We start from the raw sequence: 21,512 nt of genomic DNA, 5'->3' as shown, positions 1-21,512 counted from the left end.
ATATTTGTTATTGTGACAATATCTCCTAATTGGTGGCTCTGCGTGGTTTTCAGGTATCCTATCAGGCAGGAAAAATGAGGGCCGCTTCACACAAGATTTATTTATTTGTTTGTTTCGAAAACTAATTAGTCACATAGTCTGCTTTCAAAGCACGTGAGGTGACACACAAACCAGGGTTTAAAAAGAGAGAGGCATTTCCTACTCAGAAATCACTGCTGTGTAAGAAATTGTGCAAATCCTACCTGTGGTTTGACAAACATGTCTATTTCACCACTGTAAGTGTGCCTCATTCCCTCCCATGCACGCACACGTGTGTGATGTATTAACCTTTCCCTTTTCCCTTTAGCAACTTTCAAATTATATGAAGCAACCCTAATTCTCCCAAGAGGATGAGAAGTCATCACCATGCTTGTACTCTAATATGCTTAGCTACAAGGAAGAAGCTCATAAATTTGTCCCCTAAAAGCAGCTGTTTGACATACTGGGAAAATATTCCCTTCTCTAGTACCTCAACTAAAATGGAGTGAGCCATTATGTTTGCAACTCCGGTTATAGGTGTAGAAAACATGAGAAGTAAGTGTCTATGTTTGACCACCTATTGAATATAAATTATACCTGCGCCTTGGCTCGAATATCGGTTTCATTTTTTGCTTTAGTCTTTGCCAATCTTAGCTCCACTGTTACTTTCTGAGGGAGTGGGTGTTCTAGGTATATACTGCACACAGCACAAAATCCACTCACACCAATGCAATCTTCTATTGCCTTTGAAGAGATAAAAGTTCCAGGCTAACACTGGGCACTTGTCTATGAAACTCACATACCGATTCCAGTCACATTGATAATAAAGAGTCCTGTGGCATGTTAAAGACTCACAGATTTATTGTAGCATGAGCTTTCGGGGACTAGTGCCCACTTCATCAGATGCATGAGGTGTAGTAGTCAATAGGCAGGTGTAGAGACATAGACATTGATATACATTTAGAGAGAAGAATGTAAGCAGTGGAGTGAAATGGCAATGACATGACAATTTCCCACTGTTCTCATGCATATGATGAACTGAACTCTAGTCCATGAATGATCATGCCCAGACACATTTGGAATTATAGGGGGAAGAGCCATAGCATAGTGGTAGAAGATCTGCATTGCAAGCAAAAAGTCACAGGTTCAATCCCCTGCATCTCCAGGAGGGACTGGGAGAGGGTCCTGCCAGAAATCCTGGATAGCTACTGCCAGTCAGTACTGAGCTAGTTGGGTCAATGGTTTGACTCGGTATAAGGCAGCTTCCTATATTCCTGTGCCTGAGCACATTGGAAATTTTGAGGAAGTGCCATGAGTGGCAGTCACAAAACAGCTACTGTGTGAATGCAGCATAATGGTTACCATAAATAAAAGAGCAGAAAAAGAGAAAGGACCACAAAATGGGGATGTAGGCATGTTCCCCATTAGCCACCCCATCAATGGGGGGGGGTTACACCAGCATCAGCTACCACTAGGCTTGCTTACAGAGAAAAGCTCTTTGCATCTCCCCATTGTGTAGCACAGAACGAAGGGAGAGTGTTGAATCCGGGCATCCAGTGAAATGTTCACATGTTTGATGTAGGAGAGGCTGAGTGCTAGTAGGAACTGAAAGTGTCTGAAGAAAGTTTTCTGGTTTTATGGTTACTTTTAACGAATTATATAGTTCCTGTATCCTTCTAACCTTAATGTACACTGCTTAGAGACTACCACAGTGTTAAGCGGTATATTATTTGTTGAAATAAATTAATAAGTAAAAGAGCAAAGAACCCCTCATGTGTTCTGAATTTTAAAAGAGGATATTTGCGAAGACATTTCATGGGCATCATAGGAGGTACTGGCAGGCACACATGCTCAAGGGTGCCCTGTTGGCAACCCTTGTTAGTCTTTAATGTGCCACAAGACTCTGTCCTCTTTCACCTTCATCAGACTAACACAGCTACCCTCCTGATACATAGGCTTCGACCATAATAGAGATCAGGGTGGATTATTATGAAAAGATGAGTAATTATTCCTGTGGTTAAAGCAGGGGGATTTGGAAGAGTTTTGACGTGCAAGAGTTAAAATCTGGCCTATTGGAAGACCTGTTACACATGTGTGTGACTGCTTGGGTTGTTCTGTTGTTTATCTGTTAAAATATGCCACCACCACCACCACCCCAATTAGGGTAAAATGATTGCTAGGTGCAGGTCATTGTAAGCTTGCTCAATACAGTATGCAAGAAAAGAAGCAAATGCATGCAAATTAGCACTGGCAAATACTGACTCTGCTGTGGCTGGACCAACTTGAAAATGAAATTGCACTATAGAAGAGGGCACTGGGTACATCTCACACAGATGTTTCCAATATTGGATTGCTTTGGAGATGCATGAAATATTACAATCTCCAGCGTATGATGTATTCAACCACTCACATATTGCCTGCCTGTTCAATGTACTTGTGATGCAAAGAATCCCCACTCATGCCATACTTGAAACGTCAAAGCGTACATGCTTTTATCTACATGGAGATATATGTGGGGAATTAGAATACATAAAGCAGCCCTTACAGTTTCTGATGGTGTGTGTGACTTGAGCTGAAGAAGCACCCATTAACTTTGCTTTGCTGTTAGGGAAGTGGGGTTTTATAATTAACCCCCTTGCTTAAGCTCAACACCTGCTTTAAAGGGATCTGCAGCTGTATGGTTAATGATATGTCTGAGTAGCAAAGCTATGGATCTCACCTGCAAGGGGGTCTAAGGGGTCTTCTGTTTTATATCTTGGCCAATTTTTGACTGATTTCTTTGTATTCTGCAGCCACAGCACTTTGTGGTTGTTTGCAGGATAGGCAGGAGTCTTGGCTGACACTGGAAAGGATTGTTAGGAGTTCATGGGTGCGAGATGCACCCTAAATTACTAGGTTCCGTAGGTGTTAGATGTAATGAAGGCTTAGAATGCTAAAACTGTGCTAGACCAGTGTATTAGATGCTTCTAAATCCTCTGGAATTAACATGTGTTAACGGCTAATTAAGATAGACTAAGCTTCCTTTGTTGAGGCAGTCACCAGAGGGATGGAGCATTAAGGACTACAATGGACCAAAGGAACTCACCATAGACTGCAAAGAGATGGGGCGACTTTCACTCAAGAGATAAAGCCAAGAGCTTAGAGAAGAGGGGGAGGAAGCAATATGGGCCAGAAGCTTAGAGAGTAGGAGTTATGTGGCAAACAGATAACAGAGAAATGGCTGGCGGCTGTTTGAATCCAGGACTGTGCCTAGGGAAGAAGCAAGACTCTCTTGGGGTAAGATGCTGGGAACCCCTTCATCATAGGCTCAAGCTGCATATATATGTGTAAATAAACCATATATCATAAAGACACCACAGTATACAAGGTGCCTAATTTTTTCCTAATGGAAATACAGACTCTGAAACCCCCGGAATCTCACACTGCTGTGGAGTACTTGCCCCAAAACTGGATCTTGGCATCCAGGAAATTCTCCTTTTATGCCTATATATTTTTTCCTTTGCCACCAACAGTCTTAAGGGCCAGAGGGCCACGTGTCTTTCCACCCCTTGACATCTGGACCATGCTAAGGTGGTACTAGTTGCCTGTACACACAGACACATCCAGCCTAAGCCCTCACTGATCCTGTGATTATGCTACCCTGGCTGAACTGGCTCCCACGTGCTACGGTCATACGGAAGGACTCTCCTCAACGCGACTCATTTTTTTAAAAAACGCACACAAAAACCCGTAAGACCAACACGTGCGCTTACATCTGCAGCCAGACTAGATAAATAAAGGGTAATTTCCTTTACAAGACCATAGTGTAATCTCCCTAGTAACAGCGCGCAGAGGGCTTGGCGCCCTCCTGATACAGCGAAGAACTCAACAGCCCAGGAAGCGCCCAAAGTAGTCGAAGTCCAAGCAAGGGACGCTCAGCTATTGGTGGTCTCAGGTGCAACGTGCTCTAGGACCTAGCAGCCCTTCCTTAAGGGAGGGAGGGAGTTGGTCAAGCCAGAGCCAGAACTTGATGGGACTGGAACGGCTAGCGGAAGTGTGAATGAACTTTGGAAGGGACCGGATGTTGCCACGACCCTGTCCACGCTTGCTCGATGCCACCTCCAGCATCCGACACGGGATGCACCAGAGATGCACTGGGACAGCACCAGTTGCCGGGGAGCACAAACAGCGCTCGCTTGCCTGCTTGCGCTCCTGCCATGCTCGCATCTGCTTGGCCGCTGTGAGAACAGGATGCTGGAGAGGATCCGGCTCCTCTTGGGCTTTTGCTCGTCTCTCCCACCCCACCCCCACGTTTAGTTAGTGGTAGCTGGGGGCGTATCTGCTGTCCACATCTTCAACCAAAGTTGGAGGGCTTAAGAGAGGAGGCTCATCACTAGGCAGACAAGAGCTTATAGGTAAACGGAGGAGTCGCACGAGGCGTTGGTACGGCTCAGAACCACATCGGGTGAAGGAGGAAAAGCGGCGGGGTATGTGTGCAAGAGCCTAAGAGAAAAGGATGGCAGCACAGGGTGGTGTGGTGGGTGATATTTGGCAGAAGAGAGTACAATGGAAAGGGGTGTTGCTGCCCGGATGAGAAGCGAATGCCACATTTCCCAAGGCTACAGCTCAGGTGTTCAGCCCGGTTCCCCCCGCCCCCCCCCCACAATATCTCCAAGTATCCCTAGGTTGATCTCCTGCAGCTCCAGTCCGTTCATCCTTTGCTTCCCTAGGCAAAGCCGCCGCTGCCGCTCCTATCTTCACCGGAAAGGAACAGTATGGAGCGTGTCACACGGCAGTATATATATATATACTGTATATGCATCCTGCCGGCCAAGATCAGCTTCGGGGAGGCGGGCGAACTGGAGGTGGAGTGGGTGGGAGGTTTGGTGGGAGGGGGCGGAACATCTCCCTGCCCTCCGCTTGCCTCGGGGTCTCCCCGGGAGCCCATCTACGGGTGCGCGTCGTCGGGGCTGCTGGGCTCGATTCCAGCTCTTGCCACCCGGATCCGGCAAGCCCCGCTCCCTCGCGAAGGTTACCAGCTGTGCTCTTGAAAGAGGCTGCACCCCCCTCCTCCCGCCTCGCCCTCCACACACCCCAGACCTCCGCCCCCCGCCCGCCCCCCAACATCCTCCCCGCCCGTCACAGTTTGGCTCCGTATTGATCGGCGCTGCCTGGCCGCGCTTCCCCTGCAATTCCAGGTAGTAAATCAGTGCCAGGCGGCCCAACCTCCCGGCGTCGCCATTGGGTGCCCGGCTCCGCTCGGGCCGCACTGATTGGCCGCCTGCCGGGCACAAGGCTTTACATAAAGAGGCGCTCGCGCTCCGCTGGACTTGCCCAAGCGCGAGAAGGGGCGGAGGAGCTCCACGCCGGGAGCCAGGGAGACGCGCCAGCAGCAGCAGCAGCAGCAGCAGCAGCAGCAGCAGCAGCGGAGGCGCCAGCGAGCGGGCAGGCAGGCAGGCAGGCAGCACCAGCTGCGGACATTGGGGCAGCCCGCCCGGGATGCTCCGTGGCCAGCTGGGCGGCATGGCCCTGCCACGGGCCCCTGCCGCCGGCCCGGTGAGTAGAGCTGGCCGCGAACCGGCCGACGGGGCGAAGTTTCCCAAAGAGCCGGAGAAGAAAAGTTGGGCGCTTGCGAGTGAGCCGGAGAGGCGGGAAGGGCGCACAGGGCGCGCGCAAGCGGCGCCAGCGAGCCGGGCGGGCGGAAATGGGGGCTGAGGGTGGCACTCGGAGGAGAGCCATGGGAGCCCGGGAAGCTGTGGAAGTGGAGTGGAAGGGGTGGCCCAGAGAGGTGGGGTCTAATTAAGGGAAGAGGTTCTGGCTTTGAGGAGGACTAAAGTGGGGTGGGGGCACCCTTCCCGTTCAGGTCAGCTTCAGCTCTTGCCTGAGGAAGGACTTCTGCCTCTCTGGTTGCCGCGCCCCCCGACAGCATCCCAAGGGTGCCAAGGTCTGCTTGCTGTTAAGGTGACTGCTTTTGTCTCCACACTGCCCCGGCGGCAGCTGCTGGCTGTGCCCCAGCTTGGGGCAGGCAGGCCACCCTGCAGTGTGGCACAGGGGAAACAAGGGGGACAACTCTGAAGAACAACTCCCTAGGCACTAGGTGGGAGGCGGGGAGAGGTATCTCTGGCTGCTTCCCGAACACCCTGGGGGGTGATCCCTGTCGCTTTTGCAGGGAAGGTCTCCTGCAGCATTAATGCAGGTTGTGGGCTGGTATTTAGTGGGCTCAAGGAAGACAGCAGTGCAGCCCAGGACAGGGACATTTTTCTTCTTGTTCTCAGCAGCGGTTCCAGAAAAATAGAATTTGAAGGAAAAGCAGCTCTGAAAGACTTGAGCAGGACCTGAACCCTAATGTGGTGAGGATGCCACACATTAGTCTTGCTGGATTTGTTTGTGCTCAGATTGCTTGAACTAGTAGCACTTTGGAAGATAATATGGTGGCTTGGGCCAGTGGGGGGAGGGAGAGAGATGAGGTGTCTCGTGATGTTTCCAGGCTATTTTGATGCTACCACAATTGATTGGCTGTTCAGTTGTGATGTCACCGAGGAAAATGTGGGAATGCATTTGGATAATGACATTGTGAGCTAGTGATGTCACTAGTCCACAGTAGCGCAGGCAGTGTTATCTCACTGCGAGGTTGCTGGAGGGCCGTGTTTTATAACAGAGATGGCGGTGCCACGGGGGCTATGAAGTCATTTAGGATAAATAGCAGGAACTGTGTACAACGGCAGCTGCTTGCTGGTGCAGAGCAACAATACAATTAAATTTTTGCTTCTGTTGCATCCTCTCTCTGGATGTCCAGGATTCGCCAAAGAACCTGTCTTGGCCTTGTCGCCTTGGAGCGAATGGGACACAGCTCCCTCTCTCTCCATGATAGGAAATAAAGCAGTGCCTTCACTTGGGAATTATCAAATGCCCATGCTAGCATGTCATGCAGATCCCGCTGTCTGCCCCCAGCATGCAGAGGCCCTGCTGTGTCACTAGCAGGACCAGCTACCTTCCTGTAAGCCTCTAGTGCCATCTGCTCCTTGGGGCAGGGTCTACTGAGTTAAGTGTATCTCCGTCCATTTGTGTAAATGGGTGCAAATTGCAGTGTAATCAACCACACCCTGTAGGAGCAAGCAAGACATGGAACTGCTTTCTCCTTTGCCCGGTGGAGAACCAGCACTGCCCATTTGAGAAACTTTTCACCTCCTTGGTGCCATATCACCGCCTTAACGTCAGAGTTGGGCAGGCAACACAGAATGCAGAGAAAGGGGACCTGTCTATGACCACAGCAAGCTGTCCAGGGCAAATTTACTGCAGTGCGGGCACTGAGTGGGCATTCTTGTACACATTGCATCCTTTACTCAAGAGCTGGCCTGTTTAGTGGGACAGAAAATGGTGGTGTGCAGGGCACAAAGTCATGGAGAGGACTTCCATCAATGTCCACATTCGGAACAAGATGGCGACCAACTGCTTTTTTTCCCTTCCCCAGCTGCCAAGGGCATCTCTAAAAGCAAATCTATACCGTGGATCCCCCTAGCAGGCGACTGCCAAGATGCCTGACCCCAGTTCTGAGCCCAAGCTTGGTCCGAGGACAGACTGGACCAGGGCCTGGATGTATGCCTTCTTACCTAGTCTCTACTGTCTCTATTCCCAGAGCTGCCCATAAGAGACAAGGGAAGGGATTATTAAACAACCCAGCAATGAGCAGGCAAAGGCCCGGCTCTCCTTCTTTGCTTGTGCACAGTTTCCTCCCTTGTTCAGAGTGAAGACTGTCTCCCTGGTCTTTGGGAGGGTCCCTTTTTCCTGCTCAGGTGCCTGATACTCATGTAGTATTCTGCTGCCTTTCCCTGCACCATCCTACATTTAATGCCATGGGCACATCACACTTGGTGGGGCTGGACTCTTGCTGCATCCAAAACAAGAGACTAGCATCCTGAGAATAGAAGCAGCCATCAGCCGCTCTGGGACTAGATCATTCATTTTTGTCTCCCGCCGCCAATTCAGTTCCTTTTTGGATGCTCTCCAGGCTCCAGGAAGAAGGTGTTAATCAGTTAATCAAGTGAAGGGATCAGACAAAATCTTCTCTCATCACACAATTCATGCCTGGTAAAGACTTTCATATAGGAATCTCTGGGGAATGTGTGGTCATTGTGCCTCTGGGAGTTTTCTTTGCTGTGTGCATGTCCTGGGAAGTTGTGGTTTGCTAGTGTGAATACAAAGTTGTGGGGCTGGGGAGTAGAGACTTTCAGGGCTGTAGTTCAGTGACGGAGAATCTGCTTTGCATGCAGAAAATCCTAGGTTCAATTCATGACATCTCCAGATAGAGCTGAGAGAGAGTCCTGTCTGAAATTCTGGAGAGCACCTTACATTCAGGGTAGATGATAGGTACCAACATGAAGCCAGATGGACCAGTGATCTGGCTGAGTATAAGGCAGCTTTCTGTGTTCCTGTGTTCCATGATCTACAACTGGGTTGGGGAATTTGTGGTCCTCGAAGTGTTGTTGAGCTGCAACTTACCCTCGTGACCACTGGCCAATGCTGATGGGAGTCCCAACAACATCCAGAAGGCTCATTCCTCATGTAAACAGTTGCCTCCCCCACTCCACATTTCTGTATGGAATACCATCAATGTAAGGGACTCTAATTTGTTAAGCAACTATGTTGTGACGTTATGCTTTTAGAGACCAGGTTGTCCAAGCTCCAGTGGGAAAGTCGAGAGCCCTCGGGAGGAGGAAGAAGGGTTACAAAGATCAAGTGTGTGACTGTCTGCTTGACTGCCTTGTGCACAGGTATAAACGCTTTCTCTGTGTGTAGAGGAAGGCAACTTAATTAATAGCCATTTCCCTAATGATCTATCTGGAGTTCACTGATGTATGGGTTTAATTAGCCCAAACCAAATGCTGGGAGCCCGATGGTAGAACACACCATCTTTGTCACCAGGTACCTGTTACCATCCTGTTCTAATTTGACAACAAGTTAATCTGGGCTTGAACTGGAGGGTGGTGCTAGCACCCAGACTGCCAGCTCTGTGTGATATATTGCTTGCTGTGACCTAACACATGGGAGATGTACCCTACTCTCCGTAAGCTCCTGCCTAATCCCCATGTCTGGAGGAATCTACGGCGCTCTTCAGACTATTTCCATGGTGAGTGGATAGAGGCAAGATCCTATCTGAATAACAGGACTGCACGTGTTGGCTCCTATCATGTTGCACCATGACTGTGAGCAGAATTCTCTTACTCTCTCATATATCAGGCACCCATTAAAGTTTGATCTGAGATGGACTTTTAAACCAGTGGGGTATTTATTAGATAGCCTTCTGGCTACTTGTATGGCAATATTGCCAGCCACACCATGAATCCCACTGCTCTAAACATTATTATATAAAAGGCAATGACCATGTAAGCACCACTTATTCCCCCTTCAGGAAATAACACTGAGCATATGGTGAGTGAGGCTAGGTTTTGGAGCTAGCAGGATCTAGCTGGCTCTGGACCAAGAGCTGAATGGATTTGGGATGTGTCTGGTTCTGGCACTATATGCTGCTGCTGGCCTAAGGTGAATCGGATGCAACTAAGGATTCTAGCCCACCCTTGTATCATGGGTCCAAGCTGGGAAATTGCTGCAGAAGGTTGAAAACATGCAGAAACACTTGCGTAGCCAAGCCACAACTCAGAGGTGGGTATGGGGAAGTGAACAGCAGATCTGCATGCTGGAGTCTACAACGCAGCCAGGTACTGCCACAGGGGAATGGGGGAGCGCCGAGTGGCTAATAGTGGAGCTAACCAGGTGTTCTCCATAGGAATGATCATAAGACATATTACATGTTTTGCTTTGCACTTTGACCACCCTTTTGTGCACACAATCAGGGTGGATAAAGTATCCCTGAGAGGCTTTAAAGACAGTATTGATCCTAGCCATTGGCTGCATTTATAAGAATGCTCCAAGCTGGCAGCCCCAGAAAAAGAAGCTGCTGCTTATTAGCATAAGTTGTCAAGTTTCCATATGCACACAATGACAGAATGAGAAAGTGCCTCCCCTGCCAAGCTCCTGGCTACCCTGATTGCATGTACAGATTTGGAAAGGGGTGGCTTTAACTTGTTTTAAGGACTAGCTCCATTAATTATGAAAATGCACCCTCAAGTGCAGGAGGGTGGTTCTGATCTGAGACGCCTGCTAAACAGCCCCTTGAACTGGGAAAGTGTCCTCTGGTGCAGGACACTGTCTCTGCTCTACATCTGATGGATTATTCTGTAGGAGGAGCCAATAAACAATCTGAATGTGGCTTAATGTTGAGAAGACCCTGCCTTAAGGAGCAGGCTAGATGCTTCTTAATACCTTCCAGCTTTATGATGCTATGAGTCCCTAATTATTGTACAGATGTAGGCAGGGGGCAGGGATTCTTCTAGAATATAAGTGTGATCTCACCAAGTCCTTGCACACATCTTTGGATGTTGTTTATATCCCCTGGTGTGTAGTTGTACTGGTGTGCCCATCCTGTACACAGTGAAAGGTGCCTTTTCCTTCACTGTATTTATATACTTCTTATAACTAATAGGAGAGTCCAAGACCAGCTTTAGATTCAATACAGATGGGTGGGGTATATTATTATTATTATTATTATTATTATTATTATTATTATTATTTGTACTACAGATGTGGTGAAATGGAATAGTATAGTTTGTTGCTTGCTTGCTTGCATATGTATCCCACCTTTCCCCATTTAAGCCTCAGAACAACCCTGCGAGGTAGGTTAGGTAGGTTAGGCTGAGAGTAGCTGGCCAAGGGGGCCCAGTCTTAGTCCAGCCCACTAACCACTGAGCCACACTGGCTCACCTTGACACTCCAAATTGAGCCTCCTTGATTAAGGGCAGTATACTTCTGGCTGGCTGTTGGAGGGATTAACCTGCTTGTGAGTGTTTCATGACCCTGGCTGGAAAGAGACCTGAATTAGATGAACCCTTGATCTGATTTAGGAAGACCATTTATGCTTATGGCTTTAATGAACTTAGATCCCTGTAAGGCCTTTTTCCATTATGAGAAATGTTTGTAGTGTCCCACTGGGAGTCTGGGGGTACTGAAGGCCTTTCCACTTTTGTAGCAATTGAAAATTTCTGTCTTATTTTGCTCATGTATCATACAGTGTGTTAATTCTCTATGAGTGCTAATTTAATTTCACGGTCACCAGCAAACGTCTGGCTAGCAGGAAGGCTGTGCATATATACATCTTCCTATAGAAGTGACAGAACTCCAGATTGAAGATAAGCACACAAGTACTGTTTCTGCCTGGCACTCAGTTTATAGCTTCTCCTCTCCCGTCCCTCCCTCCCAGCCCAGCCCAGTCCAGTCCAGTCCAGAAACAGAATCTTCTGTTTCTCTTTGATGCAGTCAAAGGGTAGAGATGGGTCATTCTGCTTGGAGGCACAGGCTAACTCAGGATCTCCCTCTTCCTATCAAAGTCCTGAAGAGGGCAGAGTATCTGTGAGGTCTAATCCACTGTTGTTTTTGTCTGTTTTCTCTTCAACCGTGATGTGGAACTCTGGAGCAAGCCTGGTTTCGCATCCCAATGTGAAATCTGTGCGACAGCTGAATTCACTTTAGGTCAAAAAAAATCCCCACCCTAGACTTTTCTCTCTCTCTTTTTTGCATCAATCGTCGTCCTAACACTTCCTGCTTTCGGCACCAGCCCAAGGCTGCCACAGCTTTCACATTCCAGAGCTCTCCCCCAGCAAGCCCAGAGGATTAAGAAACACAACTTCATTGCTTTTCCTTATTCCTGCTTGCACTGAATTGGGGAGTGCGGAGGATCACTGGCACTTGAGCAATAGGCAGCCAGGCCTAAACCCAAAGACTGGGGCTGTTTGCCTGGGATCTGCAATGGCAGGGTGGCTCTCTCCCAACAATAAGGCAGGCTGCATCAGATCGCCTGCCAAATGCAATTATTTGCAGGGTAAGTAGCACTGAAACAGGCAGATTCTCTGCAGGCACATAGTCTGCCATGGATGGAGACCAGGGGGATTTCTGGAGTACTAACACCATCTGAGCCCAGGCTAGAACAAGGTGGGATTCATTCACTTCCATATCCAAATGAGAGGCTCATCTCCCTTGGGAAGCAGTCACACACATTGAAAACTGACCAGAAATATGGCTCAGAATTTACGCCTGGGGGGGAATTCCCCAGCAGCTAGATGGCTGAGGGCAACAGGACTGACAGTCTCCTGCTTCTCTCCTTGTAGATGTCAAAGTGGCGGCTGTTATTGTTGTGGAGCTTGGTCCTGGCTTGGCCTGGTGAAGGATCTCAGCGAAGCGAGCCCATATTCACAGCCATCACAGATCAGATCCTCCCGCCTGACTATGACAGCAATCCGACACAGCTCAATTATGGTGTGGCCGTGACTGATGTGGACCAGGATGGAGACTTTGAGATCATCGTGGCTGGGTGGGTACTATGGATAATGCTGGGTGCTGTCAGAGGTATGAGAATGGAGGTGGCTGCCAGGAAAGAGGGTGCCATGGTTGGGGTGAACTTTGACATGATACAGGTCTAGGCAGGTTCACATACACATTCACAAGTCTAGGCTAGGTATACATGCATCTTTGACATGTATCAGGCAGTGCGGTGGGGAGATTGCCTGTCTTTCTGGGTTATTGTGGAGATTCTAGGCTGGAGGCAAGTGTGGGCTTGGTGTCATTTGGTGTCCTCAACCTCCCCAAGGTAGCCTGCCTTTGTTCTAGAGCAGGGGTGAGAAATCTTTTTGGCTCCTTTGGCCAAATTTGACACCAGGTGATTAGGAGCTTTGAAGTCCTAAAGTCGGGACTTCAAAGTACCATGCACATGCAGTGCAGCAGGCATCATCTGATGGGTGGTAGAGCCAAGTCCTGCTTTATGCAATCGTCCAGCAGATTTTGGTTCTAGCCAGCTTTCACTTTGGCTGAAGCCTTCTTTCCCTTGTCAACGCACAACTGTGGACCCACTTTTAAGACTCCCGATTTGTGCATTGGCAACTGTATCTATACCGGCCCCACATTGATGTCACACTGACATCGAGTGAGGGGCAAGTGTGTGTGGTTTGGCGGAAACGGCCTCACAGGCAAAATCTGAACCCCTGGCATGGGCCAAGTTTGGTCCATGAGCTGGAGGGCGGGTTCTAGAGGGATGAAAAAGGTGCATATTTCTGCTCTTTCATTCTGATGTTCAACATGATGGGGTCAGGCTGTAGCACCTGAAATAAACCTGAAGTAATAACAGTGCAAAGGTACGGATGGAGGCCTGAACGTGCATCTGCAGTAAAGCTTTCCTTTAGCAGCTGTCTTCCCAAGTCGTTTCTCTGACAAACTGTTTCTGCCTGCAGCTGCCTTAGAGCCCCCCTTGCTAGCTGGCCACCCGGGAGTCATGACCTGGTGGGTGGGCACTGGAGGGGGGCTGTCCCTTTATACTTGGCCACCACTTGTATAACTTGTCCAGCCCATAAAACATTCTCTGAATTGCACTGAGCTGGGGGAAGGAGCATATATCTGCCGGATAACTTTTATGTCTGGCGTTTCCTGGATCGTATTCACCTCTTCGGCTGAGTTCACTTTCCAAAGAAATCTCATTTCTTCGTAGCCTCCGTCTCTCGCTGAAACCCTTGAATTCCTCCTTAGGTGTTGCTCTGTCCTGCCCATCCTTAATACAGCAGCAAGACAAAGTAATAACACGGCTTGTAAAGGCTTGAGGATATTAGGGTCCCAGAATTTTCTCTTGGGCTGCTGCGCTCAGCTGTCCAAAGCCACATTGTGTGTTTTATGGCCACCTATGTCCCCTGCCTCCTTGCCTCACCTTGCTCCATACAAGCACATTCTGCATTTGCCTCTGTGGAACAGAGCACTCCACCCCAAGCTCCCCCAGTCCAGAATGCTTTCATTCTCTTTGTGCTGCATGAACACAGAAAAGAGCACAATTTCTTTTGCAGTAACAAGTTTAGCTGAGGGGTTGGCTCCTTTACTTTGTGATACAGGGCCCAACTTGTTTTCCAGGCATCGTTATATAAAGTACATGCACTTCCTTCCATTCAGAAGGATCCTGGGCTCTCGTTCTTTAACATTACAAACAAATGAGTCATGCAACAAAATGTTGCAACGTGGAGTTCAGGATTCCAGGCACTCATTCCGTTCCTTTTTCCTGCCCCCAAAGTCTGCCCCTCTTCTTTTTTTGCATTCCTCCTTATACCTCCTTCATGTGTGTGTTTGGTGCCATATTCACTGAGCATCAAAAATAAAAGCTATATCCCATTTGCCCTAATACCCAATGCCCCATATCACCTGTGTTAATGCTGAACTGCTGTGGTGTGTGCCTTGAGCTGGTCATCCACTCAAAGGTGAGGCAAGCCCTCTCTCTTTTCGCCAAGTCCTCTTGCCCAGCTCTAAGGTCAGCAGCCTTTGACACAGCCTATGCAGATGAGCTGACTTCATGTACACTTAGCCAGCTCCTTTCCTCCAAGTGGATAGCCATTCTTTTCCAGAGTGTGGTCATCCGCATAGCAGTACACTTCCTGGCTGCAGAAGTTACCCTCTCCCCATCAGCATTATCAGGCCAGAGTTTCCACCACATTCTTTATGATGTGGCTGCCATCTTGTAATTTACTTACTTGTTTACTTACTTACCGTATTTCTGTACTGCCCAGTAACAAAAGTCCCTTGGCTGGTTTGCACTAAAACAAGACAATAATATGTGAAAATATAATAACAGGTAAGCATAAAACCGAAAACAGACTAAACCTAGCAGCAGAATAAATCCAGATTTAAAACCAGCAGTGGAGAACAACAGCAGTGGAAAAGATCTTGAAAGTGCTAAGAAATTTAAGATAGAACTTTTAAGACAGGGAAGCCTAGGAAAATAAAAAGGGGTTCATCTGGCACCAAAAAGACCACAGCAGAGGCAAGAGGTTTTAGGGAAGGCATTCCAAAACAAAGATGCCCCACTAAAAAGACTATTTCTCGCTCTCTGGTTGCTACCCACCAAACTTCATTCAGTGGGAGTACCAGAGAGAAGCCTCAGAAACTGAGCATAGATAGTGTTTGGCTATGCATATGTGAGACAAGGCGATCCTTCACGTATCCTTGCCCCCAAGCCATTTAGGTTAGGACTTTTGACTTGGAACCCAAACTACCTTACCCTCTCCCCAGTCTTTAAGGTTGAGTATCTGACAGCAGGAAAAAGCAATGTGAAAAAATGGTTTGTACCCAAGGAAAAGCAAAGGTTCCCTTGCTGTGACTAGGCACTCTGGCCAGTGGCATCTCGCCTGAACTGAGCAGCTGCTGGCATTCTCTTGGAGGGAGGAGGGGCAAGCCTTTCTTCTCCAGGTTCTCTCTTGCTGTGCTGACAGGCCTCGGTGTGCACCAATTGACATTGTGTTAATTGGCTGCAGAGCGAGGAAGTGCCCCAGCTCATTATTGGCATACTTGGCTTGCAAAGGTGCACAGCACTGAGCATGGCATTCAGCTGTGCGTATCCCCAGTCTTCCTAGTTCCAATTGGCGGGGATGAGGAGCGGAGTTGAAGCTTGGCCAGCTGCTTGAAGAGCCAGCCATCCGGCCCATTCCACATTGTCCTGATAGGGATCCATCAGTTTTGCATCTGGAGGGAGCAGACATCAAGGGAGGTTTCCATGCAAGCATAATAAAGACTGGGTGTGCATATATGTGTGCAGGTCCAGGAGGGCATCCTTGAGAGGATGAACCATACTGCAATAGCAGCAGGATTTCAGCTGTATCCCAAGGATCCCCTTAATCTGCTAGCCAAATAAGATGCAGTCCTCAGCAAAGGAAGTGTCAGGCAATACACAGATTGCCCTGATTGGACTGTCCCTTGGAGACCTCTGCACATGATCCTTGTGGTCCCTTCCAACTCTACGTTTCTATGATTCTATGTTCTAGACTGTCAGGAAACCGTGTAGGAAAGAAGCCTTTGAGGAACTGCAAGCCACAATACTTTTAACACTGTGAGACAGAAACCCCACACCTCATGCGACAAATCTAGGCTGTGGAGATCTGCTGCTACCATTACTACTAATATTAACATGGATATGATTATGAAGACTGCTGTCCTCATGACACAAACAATTTGAAGGAACTCTGATTCCAGTGAGTGCTGCTAAATCATGAATTACTGGGATTGCACAATTTCTTTACAGCAGGAATAGCCAACATGATGCTCTCCAGACTCCAGCTTCCATCAGTCCCAGCCAGCATGGCTGGTGATCAGGGATGATGGGAGTCCAATGACTTCTGGGGGGCTGTGGAAACACCATCCCTGATCTACAGCATCTCTGGCGGGTCTATAGCTGATCTAACTTCTTAAAGTTTTAGTAAAGGGAAATGTCTGCATCAACTCAGCAAACTTGCTCATTTACCTGTATTTGTGTTTAACCTGAATCCATCCATCCTTTTTGTCCCATCGTCCCACTGACCTTTCTTCATGGACTTGCATTCCAAACCCGGCATCTCCATCATTCTGTCCTGAACTGTCACCAATTTGTCAATGTTCTTATAAAAGGAGACACTGCTTCTTCAGCGGTGGCTTGAACAGTGCTGAACAGAGCAAGTAGCTTTTGCTTCTTAGATACACTGCTTCTGAGAAGGCAACCTCAAAACAACATTTTGTCTGCTTTGGCCATACTCCTAGCTCACATTTAGTTTATGATCTGCTGTAACTCCAGACACTTCTCAGCAGTATTACTGCCAACCTAGCCAAGTTTTTCTAAAGTTCAGTTGGGGTTTTTTCCCTTCAAAATGCTTCCTATTTTCTTCTTTTCCCCCAGCTCACCTGTGGCTAGGATTTTGATTTGCCAAATTCATTTTTAATTTGACTCCTATCCCCTAAAATGTTTGCAGTCCTTGCTAGTTTTGTGTCACCTGCAAGATTAATAAGTAGGTTCTCCAGCTTGCTAATAGAAATCAAATAACACCAAATCCAGGTCTGATCTATGTAGAAGAGCTTCAACAATGCATTAAGTGTCCTCTGGGGAGGAATTCCATTATTTCTCCACCCGTCAGATGGTAGCATTTCCCCTTTCATCTTCTGGTTTTGTCATTAGTGCTGGTGCAACTCCAAGAAGCATCCTATAGCAAACACCCCTTCACATGCCCAGTATCTCCTCCAGCGCATGCCAGAGAAGCTATTGCTGTCCAAGATGTGCTCATACCAGAGACTGGCTGAGTCTTGCTGAAGTGAGACCAGGCTGACCTGGCAATCTCTGTTGCAGGTATCTTCCTTCCTCTGCCAATGGAGTGTCTGCCTCCAAGCTGACCATATTCAGCAATGTCAATTCAGATACCACTTCCACATGGTCCATGGCCACATTGTTGATACTTGGAGTCTTAATAGCACAGATGCTGCTGTTGTGGCTGGATGCAAAATGTTAGCAGTGGGAGGGGGTGTGCTAAGGAGCTGAATGTATCACCTGAAGACAAGTCTGGGCACAAGCAGGTTTGCTGCTGTTGGCTTCTCTTTGATCACTGACACGTGCTAGCTCAAGGGTTTGCTGCCAGTCCCAGAGTAAGTGCTCACTGTGGTCTGAAATGGGATTGGGCCCTATTCCATTGCTAAGGAGTCTGTTTGGATGACCCATCCCATCTGTGTTCTGTAGTCTTGACAAGGGCGGTGCTCCATATTTTCCTGGCCTAAGAATGAGGAGTGGGTGGGCCACATGGGAAGGGGGGCGGAATTAAAACCCTCCCAGGGAGTTTGGCTGCAACCATCCCAGGGAGATGTGGAGGGGAGAGGGGAAAGGCAATTATCTGCTTCCCTCCCGTGCCAGGCCATAACCATAAACAGAGACGGGACATTTCATAACCCAATGACTGCTGCTTGTGTAACTTGTTTATCCGAGGCCAGGGTATAGCGCTTGCTGAGTCAGCCCAGGCAGAAAGCCCTAAGCTGGGAACTGGTGCTCACTCATCTGTGCAAGAGGCACTAGACAACTTTTTAAAAATTGGAAGGGGAAAGGCAACAGAACGTCTTTGCAACTCCTCTTGCATGCGTCCTAAGGAGAGCCTCTCAAAATTCAGGCACCTATCTGGTACAAGTAACTTAGCTGAGATTATTGCAAGATCCGGGAGACTTTGAGCATGTGCATACATATCAAAAAGCTACATTTTAAGCTTCATGTACTCCCTTTAATTTTCCGATGTCCAAATGAGTTTTATGGGCCCTAGAGCAATGAAATGGTATGTAGCAACAGCGCCCAGCCCTCTGCTCCAACTTGCCTGGCTTTGGGAACAAGGTGGGAGAGCATTTATCTTGCTTCGCCATCCTGGATCTCTTAAAGCCTTTAGCACTGGAGTTGGCAAGTTCACCTGGTTAAGCGGCAAAATACTTTTCTCAGCTCTCTTGGGAAAGCCTTTATTGAGGAGAAGTGGTGTTGTGCTGCGTTAACAAGAGAGACTAGAGTTAGAACTATGCAAAACCATCTGCAGGCTGAGTTCTTTCTCATGCCTAGCTACTTCTAATTTGCTTTTGCACTTGTTCCTAATGTGTGTCTGGCTCCTGAGAGAGGGGCGGAACTGTCTTATCCAATAAAGTTTCTTAGCTGCTCAGATCTAGAGTGCTCTGGATCACAGACTGCCACCGTTCTGAAAAGACCTTCACCATAGCCTAGGCAGCACTGTGCTTTTCAGTGGGGTGCATGTCCAATCGGACAAAGGCTATGCCAACCACAAAAAACGTCACATAGAAATAAGACTTTGGAAGAACTCAGAGCGGAGGGCCACTAGGGCGCGCATCGGAAGATGGCTGACAATAACATCTCTCCCACCCACACGAGGTAATTTGGAGGCTATGATAGGAGTAATTAGCCTCCCTACCCCCCCCCCCAGGATGGTGGGGGGGGACTGCCTTGCCTGCTGTGCCCTATACCACCCCTGAATTTGTGGGGATGGGGGCACTAGGCACAAAGCCCTCCTGGGGGATTCCGGTGCTCCTGGACGCCGTCCCTGATCCGCGCCACTACACTAGCTGCAAGAACTTCAAAAGAAACAATTTGGATGAAGGAATGCACATATCTCAAGGAAGAAGGGGGAGTAAAGACTGCTAACAGAAGAGATCTCTGATAAAATAAGACGAGTCGGAGGAACAAGAGAAATCATGAGAAGATACGCCAAGACTTAGTATGGCAAATGACTGATGGGGGAGGGGGAAAAAACTTTCCTTTCTTTCCTTATGTGATTAAACAAGAATCCCCTCCCCTCACGAGTCAGAAATGTCGTTTTAAGGACTTAAGCTGTGGATTTAAGGCTGTGTGGAGATAAACTTTCGAACCAAAGCATGTTTTAAGAAGAGCGTGGAATGTATAAGAGCTTTGGAATGACACAGTTAAAAATGCCGTCGCCATATTGGGAAGTTCTGTCGGAGGACTTAAGTCTGAGGAGAAATAGAGAAATAGAGCTGTTTTTATATTGTGGGTGAAACTCCTCAGTGGGACTTAAGAGCGACAGTTTTGCAAGATTAACGATGGAAAGAGCGATGTTATCTATGAAGGCGATGATATATGAAAACCATCTCGATCTGAGGATTGGAAGAACGGAAAAATTCACACAGGATTATTATTGGTGTTTATCGGCTTAAGGAGACTATCAGAAGAGATAAAGAAAAAAGAGAAAATATATGAACAAGATGTGATGTGGAAACAGCAAGATAAGACTGGATAGAATTATGAACTCTCTTTGGATTGATTTGGACTGATTTGGACATTAACGCAGTAGCAAGAAGATGATCAGAATCCCCCTTCGGATCTTGAAATATTTAAAAATTCAGCTTTGTAATTCGGCATTTATGTGATGTGATTTAATTTGATTTGATTGGCCGGTTAATAAAAATTATTTTTAAAAAAGGAAGAACTCAGAGCAGCTGTTAACCCTTTTACACGGGATATCATCACACGAAAGCCTCCTTCCTATTCATGATTACAGATGGGGAGGAGGGGGAATAGTGTAGCCAGTCATATGAGAAAAGTTTCAGATCATCTGGCTATCATGTACTGGTTGAAATAATTGGGAAGTATCTGAATCCATGTTCTGTTTGAGAATGAAGAAATGGAAAGTGTGTACATTTATAGGAACTCATTGCTTCTGAGATGGCTTCAGTGATGGTGTGGTAGATTTCCCAAAGCCAGCTTTTTCTTCTCCCAAGTCTCACAGGCGCTAGCACTTTCAGGTGAATCTGGCCAATATATTGATATGTTCACCTCTGATGCACCTCTGATGCTCAGGATTCAGCCTCCAATACAGCTATGGCTCTTTTTATCGATTGCGCTTCACTATCAGGCTCCAATCCTGATTCCCCTTGGGTGCTGGTGAGCGTTATTTTCTCCAGGGCTTTGTAACATTGTCCTCAAGGTTTCTCCCTCCCTACCTGACCTCCTTCTCCTCTGCTGTATTAATTTTCTCTCTCTAGACTGTGCATTTTCAGCCTTCACAAACTCCATGCTAACCACATTAGAGTCACACATCATTAGCTGCCAGATGAAACTGCTCAGGCGTTTCTGCAACTTCGCATTGTGTGATGTTAGCATGGATGGATGTCTAAAAGAATCCGGGTCTCATGCTGGATCTGACTATAGGGTTCTGAGAAGCTGATTAACTGGACGTTTGGCGTGGGAGGGTGCCACTGGGCCGTAGCTGTCCTGAAGACGGGCAGGTGCCATCCCTGTACTAGAAGTGCCAGCTGTTGCCTGGCAGGGGTTTCCAGACTAACCCAATGTCATAAGCCAGTTTGGCATTCAAGATCCAGGTGGGTTGTGTTGATCCCCAAACTGACAAGGGGAATTTCAACCTGAATCTTCTGGGCATCAGATCTCTGATAGATGTTCAATGCTTTCAAATAAGCACCTCCCTGGCTTGCTTTACCAGCTGGTTTTTATTTCCTGGGAGCCCCAGTACTGCCTTTCTGGATCCCAGAGTCCTTCAATTTGAGTGAAATGAGTTAGAAAAAGGAACTCTTCTTCCATAGAGATGGGTGCCCCACAGCCAGAAGCCCACCTCCAAATCCTTATAATTTAACCCTGCAATTAGAAGAATAACCACCCACCATCTACTGCACGGTGGTCTGACAATTTTACTGCCCTTTGCACATTTGAACATAGAACCGTAGAATTGTACAGCTGGAGGGGATCCCAGGGGTTATGCAGTCCAACTGCCTGCAGTGCGGGAATGTCAACTAAAGCATCATGTATCAAACAATCATCTGTCTCACTTGGATACCCTTTTGGGCATATGGCTGGATTATATGAATGTGCAATATATGTTTAAATTAGGTATGATAGCTCATTCACATATATATTTTTGCTGGGTTCGTGGTTTGTTCTTATTGTTCATGGGTGCTAATGGTTTCCCCCTTTTCTTTTATTTACAGTAAAGTAAGAATTTAAAAACCTTTTTGCAGTGCTATCTACCTGATTTAGAACATCTACAGTGCCAGGTTTTATAGCAGGATTATAGTAATAGTAGATACTGTGCTCTGAAACGGAGCCAGCCATGAAACCCATGTTATGACCTTGG

General features: G+C 47.6%; 1 protein-coding gene across 4 annotated transcripts in view; it reads left to right on the top strand.

Moving 5' to 3' along the window:
* Positions 1-5,116: 5,116 nt before the first annotated feature.
* CRTAC1 (cartilage acidic protein 1) overlaps positions 5,117-21,512 on the top strand; it is a 37,866-nt gene continuing 21,470 nt past the window's right edge. The window contains exons 1-2 of one of the 4 annotated variants that reach the window (XM_081863868.1): positions 5,117-5,195; positions 12,216-12,418. In XM_081863868.1, the coding sequence (XP_081719994.1) occupies positions 12,216-12,418 (203 nt within the window). In that variant the 5' untranslated portion in view covers positions 5,117-5,195. Of the gene's footprint in view, positions 5,196-5,396; positions 5,554-5,922; positions 5,942-9,067; positions 9,125-12,215; positions 12,419-21,512 lie in introns of those variants that run through there. The other 3 variants (XM_081863865.1, XM_081863867.1, XM_081863866.1) reach the window with 3 other exon arrangements.

This window comes from Podarcis erhardii, assembly GCF_964252035.2.
Source record: "Podarcis erhardii genome assembly, chromosome: 5".
Taxonomy (NCBI): domain Eukaryota; kingdom Metazoa; phylum Chordata; class Lepidosauria; order Squamata; family Lacertidae; genus Podarcis; species Podarcis erhardii.
This window is presented reverse-complemented; position numbering and strand designations above follow the sequence as displayed.